The 13959-nt window shown below is 49.1% G+C and overlaps 1 protein-coding gene across 5 annotated transcripts in view; it reads right to left on the reverse strand.

The window, feature by feature from the left end:
• HRAS (HRas proto-oncogene, GTPase) overlaps window positions 1-13959 on the reverse strand; it is a 42750-nt gene that overhangs the window by 9185 nt on the left and 19606 nt on the right. Inside the window, exons 2-3 of one of the 5 annotated variants that reach the window (XM_075094440.1) lie at window positions 10556-10772; window positions 531-684 (exon numbers count right to left, since the gene is read on the reverse strand). In XM_075094440.1, coding sequence (XP_074950541.1) covers window positions 531-641 — 111 coding nt within the window. In that variant the 5' untranslated portion in view covers window positions 642-684; window positions 10556-10772. Of the gene's footprint in view, window positions 1-530; window positions 685-1559; window positions 1650-10555; window positions 10773-13959 lie in introns of all 5 variants that reach the window. The other 4 variants (XM_075094442.1, XM_075094441.1, XM_075094439.1 and 1 more) reach the window with 4 other exon arrangements.

Consider the following 13959-nt stretch of genomic DNA (forward strand, 5'->3'; position numbering starts at 1 on the left):
CGCCTCACGATGGAGCAGAGGCAGCACTCTGGGAGCCACAATATTTCAGCTGCTCGGCAATTCTTGCTCAGACTGCAGGACATACATAATACGATCAAGCTCTGATAAAACCCATTTCATCAGTAAATCTCAACACTTCCTGCATGAGAAGTCAATATATTCACTCTGATTTCACAGGAGGACAAATGGAAGCACAGGCACAAAATGGCTCTTCAATCCCAAGCCTTTAACCCCTCCCTACACTGTTATCTCATCAGAAAGGAGGACTTTTGTGCTGCCTCTTAACCCCTGCCCACTTCTGCTGCCTCCCTCACTCTCTTCAGCAGACACTGCTGTCCTTCTGCAGGAGGCACAAGTCAGTTACTGCAACCTCCAAACACATGCGTAGCGACTCAGAATAGCACTGCAAAGCAGAGGAACATCCCTACTAAAGTTCAGACTTGGGACCAAGCCAAGCATGCTCTGGGTTGGAGGCAAGGTGAAGAAGAGGAAGAAGATAGCAGACAGACCCCATGCCCAGAGGTGCTTACCTCTATCGTGGGGTCATACTCATCAACGAAGTGGTTCTGAATGAGCTGTATCGTCAATGCACTCTTCCCAACACCACCAGCTCCCACCACCACCAGCTTATATTCAGTCATCTTCCAGCCGACCCCAGCTCAGGACTTCCAGGAGCACCACCACCTGCAAGGAGAAACATGGCCACCACATTAGGAGAGGGGTCCCTCCCCTCTCCCACCTGCTCTGCAGCAGGGCTGAGCAGTCAGCCCCCCTTTTCTGCTGGGAAATCTGCAGAAATTTACAAAGCATAGCCTCATTCCTTGGGTATTGAGTGTTCCTGGTGTTGCCTGCACGTCCCAGGAGCACCTAAATGCTGTGAGGTAGAGGCACCAAGGCTGGGACCCAGCATGCTGTAACACAGAGACACCTAATTCTGCAAGGCAGAGGTGAAGGGACACGCCCCTTAAGGTTTTAATGTTTGTTTTGTTTTGTTTTGTTTTTTAAGTTGCTTGACTTCAGTAGGGATTGAGGATGGGACAAGGTAAACCCACTTCACTGCTATTCTGGATGGCAAAGAGCCACCCCTCACTCCTTGGGGTGAAAACCAGCAAGTCACCATCAGGGATGCAACATGCTTCTAATGTAGCATTGTCAAACTGCCACCGCAGGGTACTCTGCTCCAGGACCACCCTGGTCTCTCATCTCAAGCTTGCAGATGTACCACCCTGGTGAGCCTGGCCTGGAAATGGGGATGGCCTGTGAACCCCAAGGGTCAAGGACTTTCTTACCGTCTTCCCACCCATCACACTTACTACCCTGGGAATCTGGCCAGAGAAAATTACACTTATTTCAGTGTCACCCCATACCGTGCCTCTAGGATCCACTGGTTTTCTTTTGCTTTTATAGTCCAATGCTCTGGGATCTCAAACATGAGATAGCCTCACCTAAAACTATGAAATTTGGTCCAAAAGTACAGCATGGAACTGCAGCATCCAGAGCTATTTAACCTAATACTCCCCACTAGTAAGTCATCAAATTGAATACAAAACTATGTTTACCCTGTGGTATGCTGCAATCCTTTAGCCTGACGGTCTGGATGCAAACTTCACACATTCCCTGAGCAAACCTCAAGAGGTAAAGGAGTGTTACTGATAAGAAAACAGAGTACAGGCTGTGTAAATCAAAAGTAAACTCTAAAGTAACCCATTTAAGAGGTCTGGTTTTCCTGAAGTGCTCAGCACTGTCTCCAATTTGCCTTATCTCAAGATGGGCAGCTAAAATCTTTAGATAGATTTGAAAGCCTTGGCCAATGTGGTTTGGATGTCAGTGCCCACAGGAGCAGGGAAGAAGTCCCTGTCCCCCCAAATACACTGTTACCTCCATGTCTTCACTCTCAAGGCCGTGTTAAACCTCAAACAGCAGTGCAGCTTTGAGAGGGTGGCACATCCACAACCTCTGCCCATCCTCCAACTAACAATGGAGGATGCGCTGGCCATCGAAAGAGGGAGGAGGGCTGAAGAAGGGGCACCGCTGCTTCCACAAGATGAAGCTGGCATGCCCCACAGGGGAGCAAGAGATGTTGCTAACCAGGAATGATTAGGGTCGGGACAAGCAAACCACCCTTCTGCAGCATCCTGTACTTGCCATGGCCTTTCAGTAGGAGGAAATTCACAACACACACACCCCCCACCACCTCCTCCCTTGAATTTCTGCTCCAACTCCACTGAGAAAGAGGAACTTCAACTCAGGAAGATTACAAAACCCTGAAGGTTTAAATAGAAATCCACCCTCATTGGACTGCAACCCCTGCCCACTGAAAGTCACCTCAGGGTCAGACACTCATCCGCAGCCATCATGTGTGAGCTCTGGGGAAGCCACCCGAAACGCAGTGGTAGCGGGAAGATGAGCTCACAGTTCCGCTGGCCGGTCACCATTGGACACAGCCTGCAACACCACTGCACGGGGATTACACCCCCATGCCCCTCCCTGGACAGTCAGATCACTCCACCCTCCTCCCCGGGCTCACCAGGCCCCTTCCCAAAATCCTGCAAGCTGGTACAAACTGTGCCAACAAAGGCCACTCTAGACCCAGTCTGCATCTGATGCAAAGTTAATGCAGCAAAGATCTAATGGAAAGGAGGCCAGAACTTCCTGCCTTCAATCCCAACCTGATTGCAACCTTAAACCACTCAGACAATTCAATCACCCACTTGAGCTGGGAGCAGTCAGACACAACCGCCTCTTGCCAAAACCATTTTCTGAGCTGCTGTCTCAGTAGCAGGAAGGCAAACAAAACTCATGCCCTTCTCAGCATCCAGGATCCTGAAGAAGGGCAAGGGAGGGGGTGCAAAAGAGCAACCAGAGCACAAACATGATGCCAAGCAGGACCTCTGGTTACTGTGCTGTTCTTCACTGCTGGAGAAGCTAGAGGTTGTTAAACAGTGGAATAGTAGTGATAATGGGGGAAATTAGGTGCAAATAATGTGATAGCCTAGGTCCACATGCAGAAGTGCCACTGCTTCCCAGAAACATCCAAGAAGAAACAGCCAAGGAAGAGGTGCAGGTTGAAAGCAAGGCTACAGACACAATCTAAGCAATCACACTAATTGATCGTGTGTACATTGCTCTGCTCCATTAATGAACGCCCTCACATATATGAACTTCTCATATACACTGCTTCTCAGGGACATGAGAGATCCCCACCCCAGGCTTGTCATCTCTCTCGGATGGGAAGAGACAGTTACCATGAGGGATGGTGATGGGCTGAAAAGGGGACTGAGGAGTAAACACTGACTGACCATCTCTACCAACACTGCTGGCCAGAAGGGGATCACTCCTGCAGAACAGCTTCACAGCTAAACTCAGAAGGGTCTTGAAGGTCTGAAGAAACTCTGCAACGAGCTCCAATCTTTCATACAGAGCAGGGAGATCTGCAACCTCTAGCAAAACACACAGCAGCTGCAAATAAAGGCCTGCAGTGGCTATGATGGACCTTGCTCTGCATCTGGTGCTGATGACAGAGCAGCTGCCACGATGATGTTCAAGGGGAACTGTACAACCACTCAGGTCTATGGGACTTGCTACAGCAGTGAGAAAAGCCCAGGCTCAATATGGGGAGGATAAGACTTGAGTCCTCAAGGAGGCGGTCCTTCCTCAGGACCACCCCAGTGGAAGGCACTGCTTGGCCTATCCCTTCAGAAGGCCCCCAGCCCACACAGCCACACCAACCTCCCTGTCCACACTGCAGCAGGAGGTGGGTACCGAGGCAGCCACCCATGACAGCTTAAGGCTCTTCCCATGCTCTGGACCCCAGCTGAGCCACTGAGCTCCACTGCACAGCGGAGGGGCAACCATACATACACCAGCAAGCCCTGCACGTTACCACTCCAGCCCAGAGCTTTGAGCTCTGACTCCTCCAGAGAAACACAGACCCATGTCTCCCAGCTCTACACCCACCCAAAAGGCGGGGGGAATGAGGGGGACAAAAAAAGATATTTGCTCCCCACCACTCATGGACAGCACATGGACAATTTACATACAAGAACTCTGCAATGTTGGTATTTGCTCATTTACGCTGTACCTAGAAGGTGCTGGTGCCTCAGCTAACCCATCAACGCTTTGCACGCCATCCTTGCCCCAGCAATGGCAAGACAGATCCTGCAGCTTGCAGAGGATGGTGAGTCCAGCCCACCCGACTGTTTCATACAATTACTGCAAAACATGTCCTAATGTAGAGCAAGAGCATGGGGAATGATAGACAGCTCTAGGCATGACAGCCACCTGCATTAATATGTGCTAAAATCAATGTTCAGACAAGCTTGCTTCCTTTCCCAAAGGATCCACAATGCAAGCTCTTCACAGGGAGTGTGCGGACCCAGCCACTCATCACAGCTCGTGTAAATGCCACAGGAGATGGAGCCTGGCCAAAGGCCACAGGGAAAGCAGGGATTTACATATGGCCAAGCTTTGTTACAGAGTTGGGCAGCTGACCTAACGCCTAAGCTGACCTTACCAACACTATCTCATTGCTCCCCATCACACTCTTTGCTCCTGAACACTTGAAGAGCAAGACTGCTCATCAATGCATGCACAGGTTTTGACACAGGGGTGACTGTTCCTCAATGCCACATGAACATCACCACCACCACATGGGCTGGTTCAAGGAACAGCCATCCCAAAGACAATGTTTCTGGCTCCTAAAAAACAGAGGTAGGCAAGAGAGAGTGGGGCTCCTGCCTGAGCAATTGTAACACACACCCCAAGTTTTGCATGCTCAGTTTGGGGACACACTGGATGAAGGTTTACAGCCTGTTTGTTGTTGTGAAAGCTTCTCCTGACATGAAGATTTCCACAGGAGGATCAACAAGAGTTTGTATTTCTCAGCAGCCAACGCAGAGCCATGACAGAGCTGACCACAAAATAACGGTGGGAAACACAAAAGCACAGCCTCCCAATCCCACGCTGAGCAGGAACAATGCTTCTTCCATCATCTGCAAGCTCTTCAAGATCTGAAAGCCTGACCCAGGTCGCTGTCTAGTGTTTTCCCTGCCTATCCAAGTTTATCACCTCTGCAGTACTCAACGGTTGCACCCCCCCAAAAGCCACACAGGGCTATCAAATAGCTGAGCGAGACAGTGAGGAGGAAAGCTGTTAGGAGCACTGTCTGGGAAGAGGAGGGCTGGGATCCGTGTGCCAAGCCAACAGCCCCAGTGTGGAGCTGGAGCTGCTGCTTCTGTATTTCCTGACCTCGTGGATTTTCTCCTGTAGTGAGAGGGCTCCTGGCTCCTGTTCAAAGCTGTCTAGGAAAGCCTCGCCGAGTGCTTCCGCCTGGCAGCAGCAGCTGCTCCCAGCCCAGTAGCCAGAACCACACAGCTCCAACAAACAAGAAACATCTGCCAGCCTTGTGCAGGAAGCCAGGAGAGCAAGTGCCCAGCCCCGCTGGGCACCAGCACCCTACCTTTATCTTGCAGGATGAGGGCATAGGCAAGGGCAGAAGGCACATCTTATCTTCTCCCCTGCCTGCTCATGCCAGGCAACATGGAGGCTTTGCCTCTGGTAGTGAGGGCTGAGATGCTTGGTGCAAGCTTTAACAGGTCTAAGACCTAAAGCAGGTGTAGGCATCAGGGTTACAGGTGCTCCCAGAGACTCAGCTATGCCCCACAAAGAACAACCTAACATTCTTCACGATCCCTCTTCTCCAGCACAGAGCTTCTTCTGCAGGGGGAGAGGTGGTTTTGGGGACCTGACTGTGAAACCTCCAGAAACTCACTCAGCAGAAGCAGAGGTGAGGAACTCGAGGGGCTTGGCCCCTTCAGTACATCCCATCACACCACCAAGTTTCAAGAAAAGCTTAGGTGTCAAGTGAAAGGGATTTGCAGTGGGTTTCCCCACTGGGAACACGTTCACCATGAGGGAGGCTCTGATACTTTTCCAACAGAATCACTGAAGGAACTTCCTCTGTGTCCTCCCTTTCTTCCAGTTGCCTTGTTTCTCCCCTAGGACAGATACCAAGACAACCGAACAAGCCAACAGAAAGATTTTTTGTGCGGCACTGGCATACTGAGGCCAACCACAACAGAATTTTTACAACTGTTCGTTACTGAACATTTACCCTCTACTTGTCCATTGGGAGTCTCTGCATTTAAAGGCATCAGAAGTCAGTTTCACCTCTGCAAACCTCTATGGACACATCTTAGATTGGGCACTTTTTCCTCCAAAAGCCCTGTCCACAGGAATCAAGGAGCCCTTAGATCACAAATGTCACAGTGCTTGATTTTATTTCTCTTCAGCAGAGATGTTCTGCAGGCAGAAGTGGTCTGCAGTCCTTTAGGAGAACAACTCTCATCTCAGCCTTTTACCGGCAGTCCACCATGCCCATAAGTCAGAAATCCTACTTAGTGATTTTAGAACACTGACAAGGCGAACATTGCTGCCTCACCCCAGTGACCGTCCAGGCACCTCCATTTGCTCATGCACAAGTCTGCCACCAGCGTCACAAAATACAGCCTCTGGAGGGACTGAAGGAACCTCTACAGCAGTGTGAAATGCCACCTTTCGTTTTCACTCAAGGGTCAAAATGCTGATGTTCTCCATGACCTGCCCAGCCTGAAAGAGATTGGGAGAACAAGGCTGGCAAGCTGATGCTCTGTTACAAATCACAGCCTAGCCAATGCTTCATTTTAATTTACTTATTCCTTTTTAAACTAACAAGTGGGCTACAAATCTAATCCAACGTGCTTGTTGGTTTCCTGGCTGTGTACCTGCAGATTCAGGCAACACAGCCCACAGATGGAAAAAAGAGAGAGGGATGCCAAAGATGGGATAAAATGATGGCCCTGCTTTGGAGAAAAGACTTGGAGATAATAAATGTCTTCTATTAGGGGAAAAAAGAAAAAACCCTAAGAGGAACAGAGTGGCTTCTTCCATCCTCTGCCAGCTCTTCAAGATCTGAAGGAAGAGGCAGCCTGTCCCAAGAGACTGAGCACAAAAAAATATTGCTCCAGTGGAAAAAAAGAAAAGGGGTAAGGAATGACATCATGTAGGAGGCTCAAAACACAGGCACACATTCAGGGAGAAATCTCGGAGGAAGAATAGCAGAAAACTGCAGGCAGGTTTGAGGCACAGGCAGGTCTGCAAGAGAGGGATTGCCTCTCCACAGCATCCATAAACATGTCCCAGCAGCAAGATGCAAGCCATGGCTTTGCACAAGGTCTTGAACAGGCATGGGCAGGTCCTTGCATCAGGCCCAGTCTTCACGGTTTCCATCTGAAGCACCTCTGGCAACACAGTCCCTCTGCCAGAGAGTACCCAACCACAAAGGGCTTGTGAAGTACCTCCTTGTCTTCCCTCTCCAGAAGAGATGGAAGGACAAAGGAAAACAAGATAGTACCATCCTCACCAAAGCTGCTGCCTGTTTTCTGTTCCGTTGCTCCTACTTCAGCTGTCTGACACTTGACTTAAAGACAAAGCTGTGCAATCACCAGCTGTTAGCAGTAAGTGGGTCCGGCTACACTCTTCTGGCTTCCCCCCTCAAATAATAAATATTCTTAAAGTTCTTTGTTGCCAGCTTACTATAAGAAAAACAACTGGTAGGCAGCTATGCATAAACCACCCAAACCAGCAAACAACCTACACAAGTCAGTAACGTAATAAACCCAAAGAACAAACCAGCTACTCAAGAGCTTTCCCTCTGGATGAAGGAACTGCCCCCCCAGCCAATACAGGCCACCAAAATTACTATACTCCAAAGAAAGATTAGCAGGCCCCTTATCTCAGGAGCTTATAAACTCAGTACTGCTTATGCCCATGTCTCCAGCATCATGAATTATGGCATGGGGAGCAGCACGCTGGCAGGCAATGCTGGCAGGTGCTGAGACATGCTTGCAAATCACGGTGGGATCTTCACCTCCCACCACCACCACTCCACCCTTCTCCCTGAAAGCAAGGAACTGTCCCACCATAGCCTCTGCAGAAGAACGAACCTTCCATGCTAACTTCCAAAGAAAGCAAGCATGCTGCTCTGCAGCTTACCAGCTGCCGGGAAAGGACTGAAGGAAACAGGCAAGCAAATGATATGTCCTACCCCACTGCTGAACACAGATCCTTAGAAAGTCACATGCAGATGGGAGAGACCACCTGGGCTAGCATCCAAGTCACTAGCTGAAAACACCAGTTGTCTGCATCTGGCAGGGAGAGCAGTTTGAAGAAATCAAAGACAGTTTTTAAATTATGCCCGTGATTTATGACCTAACACAAGTGCTGTTTGAGATTCTAGATGAGCAAGAGTAGCCTGCGTAAGGAAAGAGGAGCCTGGAGTTTTGTCTGAATGCCCGGTAAAGGCAGATGCGTGAAGGCATGAGCACACCACGAAGCAAGCTGGGACCACAGTGGACAATTAGATAAAAACTGAGTTATTATCTTGCAGTCAGGACTTAGGACCTAGTGTTGACTCTGCCAACACATGTGGGAAAGCAGTGGGGGGGAGGAAAAGCTCTCACTGCTGAGGTGCAGAAGACTGCAGACTGCCAGGGCTCCTCTGCTTTCATCTCCTCTCTAGCCTTCCAGGGCCGAGCAGGTGGTTCAGAGGCAGACGCTTCCCTGCCTGGACTGGCAGCTCTCCACCTCACCCTTGAAGAGTGAATTCTCCCAAGCCTCCCAGCCTCTTTCAGAAAAACAAATTAAGAACATACTCCGTGCAACGGAGAGGCCAGGGTGGAGCTCAAGAGAAGAGGCAGCTTTTAGCCTTCCTTTGCATTAAAATCCCATCTACAAACATAAACGGGATGGGTGAACAGCAGCGTGATGTACCTTTAGCATACAAAGAGATGGACAGGTACTCAGGAAAATTTAAAACAAGACCCACATTATAGACAATAACTGCTAAAATCTGTGGTAGGCAACCACGAAACCAGGCTCTGGGCAATCTCTTGACTTACTAGACTCAGTACCAAATTGTATTGATTTTCCCACAAGATATAAGGTGGAATGAAGTAGAGACTTGGACCAGACAAAAACATAGCACCAGTGTTAAGTGGATCTCTGTAATTACAGCTATTAACAGGGACAGAGAACATGAGGCTTTGGTGAAAATGCTGCCCAGTAATGGGGTGGGATTACAAGAGATGCTGTCTCCAGGCTGGTTTCCTAAGGTATCTGATGTTTTCTGCTTGGTCCTCTTGGTCACAAAAGGAGCAGCCCCAGGCAAGTTGCTGGGGAAAGACTCAACCTCTCCTGGGACCTGCCATCATGCTATGGCAGGTTGCAGTCACCTGGCTCTCTGCTACACCAGCATGAGAAGGGACAAACTCAGATCTCACCACCGAGATGCAAGAGGTGGAGCACCCAGTGCTAGAGCTGGGGGTGGTGACCATCCATGAACAAAAACACCATCCTCCTAGTTGTACAGACAGGCAAGGGGATGTAAACAAGCCAAGGGACTGGCCCAAAGTCATCAATGGGTGGTAAAGCCAGGAACTAAATTCAGGCAACATGACTTCTCATTCAGCATCTTCACATGAGACAAAAAGCTCTCAGTAGAGGTTTTGGATGGGAAAGGTGCTGTCTCCTGCTGGGTCTTTGTGTCAGGCTGTCAGAACTGGCAGCTCCCCCTCAGCCTTGCTTCCCTGGGCAGAGATGGTTGGAGAGGTGGGGTACATCAAGCAGGAAAGCCCAGAGTGCTATAAGAGGCACCCTGTTCTCCAATTATCCTAATGAAATCACAACTGGGTCACAGACACAGGCGGCTGGCAGAGGGGCAGATGCTCTGATGCACAGATAAGCAATGGGAGATACAAGTAGGGCTGGGATCAGAGGGGCAGGCCGAGCACCGCTGCTGTTTTCCCCACCTGAAGCACAGCTACAAGAAATGGGGAAGCCACTGGCATAAGGTGGCCTTGTACATCACTTAAGAAAAGGACCAGTCCCAACCTGAGCACCAGAGATGCGTATCAAGCCAAAGAAACATACCCTATAGTCAAGCAATGCATTCCCCCTGTGAGATTTCCGTTCTCCTCTCCCTCCCCATCCTTCCCTGTTCCTCCCAAACAACTGCTGACAGGGAAAAATTACGAATCTGGTTTCAGGAAATGCATCCAAGCCATTTTCAGTGAGAAGAATTTGCAATGGAAATAGGTCTGGCTGTTCAGCTTCCTGCTTGCTTTAAATCCTAACACATATGTATTTTCACAGCAAATAAATGGATAAGGAAACAGGGCATTTGCAGCTGGGAAGTTCCAAGAATATTTTTGATAATGCTTTTAGTTTTTTAATTTTTTTCTTTTAACATTTAACAGACTTTTAAAAAGGCCAGGTTTTGGAGCAAAATAATATTACAATAGTAATTACAAGTGAGCTCTGCTCTCCAGGAATGAAATGGTGCACATAGCACATGTCCTATTGCACTACAGCTCCTGCAGCAGAAACATCCAGATAGCAAGCCAGTGGCACTGCAATTGGGTGAGAAGAGGCAGAAGCTGTTGGCCAGAGCAGAAAAGCAGACAAGGGAGTATCTTGGGACAGCAGGAGCACCGTCTGCTCCTGCTTATGTGGCACTCACCCTCTGGATGGCTAACGGCAGAGAAATAGGGTCCTCTTGTCTGGGGACGGCTCAAGTCCCCTTAGAAGAAGAAACAGAGGAGGAGTGAGAGCGATCCCTCTGCAGGGGCAGCCAGCTCTGGCCGGGTTGGACTCAGACAGGCGTATCTTGGGGTGCCCTTTGGTTAGTACCCAACTTGGCTCCAGCAGCTTCCCTGCACAGCACCTAAGATCTGGTACTGGAAGGGAAAAAGCAGCGTCAACCCCCATCCATCCTCTCACATGTGGTGTATCACAGGTCACTTATCATATCCTCTGAAGTTTTATCTTTTCCAGGGAAAAGTGGTACAGCATCTTTTCTTCCCCCCTCATTTTTCCAAGACAGGGGGTAGAGCAGCACAAGTACAATAGTGTCATCTCTGCAGGCTAGTTGTCGGTGAGGGACAGTCCATCTTGGGATGAGGGAAGAAGACTGAGTTTCCTTCTTGCCTTTCCATTCCCAATGGGACACAGATAAAAAGCTGCTCATACAGTTCGTTCAAAGACAGAGCTCAAAGGAACAGCTTGAGTGACCCCAAACAGCCAAAATCAGATACTTCCAGAGTGCCTTCTTTATTAGCAAGCCATTTAATTTATGAGATCAAATATAACGATCATCCTCCTGCATTCATTTAGCCCTTGCAGTGCCTTTGCAGGCACACCCCCTTATTTATTAGCAGAGCAGGGATGAAGGGGAAGAAGGTACCACAGCAAAAAGCAAACCTGCAAGGCTTGCTTTAGCAAATCTGGGAGAAGAGCTGGGGAAAATTAGAAAAGCAAGTGACGGGGCATCTAGGGAGCCAATGACAAGGAGGCAGCGCAAAGAGGAGATAAAAGGAAGCTAACAGGCACTGCTGCTGGGACCCCATCCCTGCTCGCCTTCTCACCGGGACACATTATTAGCAGGGTGACACAATACTGTCACAAGCATGAATATGCACCAGTCATTATGCAGCACATATTCAGGAGCATGCTACTGATTTACAGACCCAGCAGCTGCAGCACCAGCCAGCTGCAACCTAGAAGGATGGGGACACTGAGCATGGCTAGCAGAGAGGTCTGGAGAAGACCTCCAACCCCAGCCCTTCAACAGCCAAGGGGAATGAATTCATCACAACAAGGTCTGAGGCCAGGCATAGCCAACTAATGCATTGTGTGTGCAATACTGAGCAACCATCACACACCACTGACAGAAACAGAGAGGTCCAAAAGTTCAGGCGCGAGATTTAAGTTTGGGTCAGTAGACTTTGTTAAGTTTGGGTCCTGGATTACGCAAACCTCACTTTGCTGCTTGTGGTAAGTCTCAGCCATAATAGGCTTGTTAATGTGATGCTCATGTCCCTCCCTTCTGCAGCAGTCTGGATTTTAAAAAAATCCAAGCAATATTGCTGTGGGTGGGTTATTTAAATGCATCACTGCCACAGCACAGACCTGCTGCGAAAAAGACTGAAGATGTACTGATTACAGCTCTCCACACTGAAAAAGGAGAAATCTCCCTCTTTTGGATGTGGAGCAACAAATGGACACTGCACAGGGACCCATCCTTGCAAGCATCACAGCATAGATGCAAGACATACTCCTTCAACTCCAGGTAACCTCCACACAGGTTCATATATCCCATCCCACAAGAACACATGGCGTAGCACATCAAGGAAATAGTAACTCCACCCTGCAATGAGGAACCCACAACAATTGACTCGTTGATGGTCACACAGAAAACTTATGGTAAAGCTGGGGATTTCTGCTCCCCTATATTTGAGCTTTTGCCACAAGACTGTACTTCTCATCAATGGCTGTGGTTGATTACGCAGGAGACAGGAGCACAATGCCTACTCTGTCACCTCCATCACGGTCTCCAGCATCTGCTGGCAGACCTGCACAATCAGCAAAAGCAGGGGGGGGTTTCCTTCCAGAGTTTCCTTGGGAGCCCACAGCAACGAGGACACATGCAGGATTTGGGTGGGCTCGCAGCCAGCATCCACAGGCATATTAGGGCTGAAAAGAAACCACAGAAAAGCAAGACACCAAGCCTGTGTGACATGTGGCTCCACCTCAACAATGAAGCCTGACAAGCTGATTAACAAATAGGCAAACCCTCTGAGAGCAGCAGAGCAGTTGAGGTCCCTCTGATAATGCCTAAATGTTAGGTGTACCTATGCCTTCTTGAAATCCCTCAGCTGATCCCCACTCCCTCAAGACATCCCTGCTAGAAGCAATAAGTAGATCCAGACCTGGCCTTGGTGCTGCACTTGATGTGGCCACCAAGCTCCAGAGACCCTGCCCTACCTCTTTAACTCAACTTAGGTGTTCCACCACACAGATCAACAACTGATGGAGAAAAGGGCAACACAAGGCTCTGATCCTCATTTGGACCAGCATGACAGCACTAGCAAGTGCTCCCTGCAGTCACATTAACAAGATTTGCTTGTTTGAAAGAGGTACGGACAGGAAGCATAGCATGCCCTGAGCTTCAGGGATGACAGCTCACTGGGGAAAAACAGCCAGAATGTTCATGAAGTGAACAGACAAAGATGCAAGGGAGCTTGGACATGAGCTCCCAACTGCAAAGAGAAAGAAGAAAACCTTCAAGTCTTTAGAGTCAGAATGTCTTTAGTAGGAGAAGTCAGCGAGAGACCAGCACCTGCCCACAGTTGGTACCACCCTTGCAGGCACCTGGAGACCAGAGATAGCTGGTGCTTAAAACACCCACAGACAAGATTTCTCCCTGTTCTTCAGCACCTGGTTTCTCCTGAGAGTACACAGAGAAAGAGACTATGCAAAGTAAAGTCCAAAACATCTGCAGCATGAGCTTGAAGAGTCACAGCTTGGGGAAAGTAAAACATGGGCCCACAGGTGCCTAACTACATAAAGTATCATTTTGTCAGGCATGGCAATGCACCTCCATCACAGATAAACCTTTGCACAGCCAACTCCCCAGGCAAACCCCATGCAGCAGTAAGAAAAGTCATGCACATGGGAAAATAGGGGGGGCGGGGAGGAAAGAGGATGGGGAGAGAAAAAAAGAGAGGGGGAGAAAAGAGAGGGGAAGATAGAGGGTGAAAAGGGGGTGGGGGAAGAGGGAGGGAAAGGACAGGGGGAAAAGGAGACTTTTGAACTCTGAACTGTAATGCACTGTGATTACTGCAATGTAACTTCATTAGGGCAGTGGAAGCAACAGCCAGACATGAAAGATGTTGTAGGGGATTCTCACACAGCCCAAAACCTTCATTTGCTCTTTCCAGTGGAAACCATCTTTGGTCCCAGAGCAGGGTCTCATGCTGCCAGATGTTCTACAAAGAAGGGGCCTCCTACACCAAAGTTTCCACTTTGGAGAATTTCTTTCTTTTTAACTCTGGTTGTCCCTACTGTCCATACAACACTCAAATC

Source organism: Phalacrocorax aristotelis, chromosome 5, assembly GCF_949628215.1.
Source record: "Phalacrocorax aristotelis chromosome 5, bGulAri2.1, whole genome shotgun sequence".
Lineage (NCBI taxonomy): Eukaryota > Metazoa > Chordata > Aves > Suliformes > Phalacrocoracidae > Phalacrocorax > Phalacrocorax aristotelis.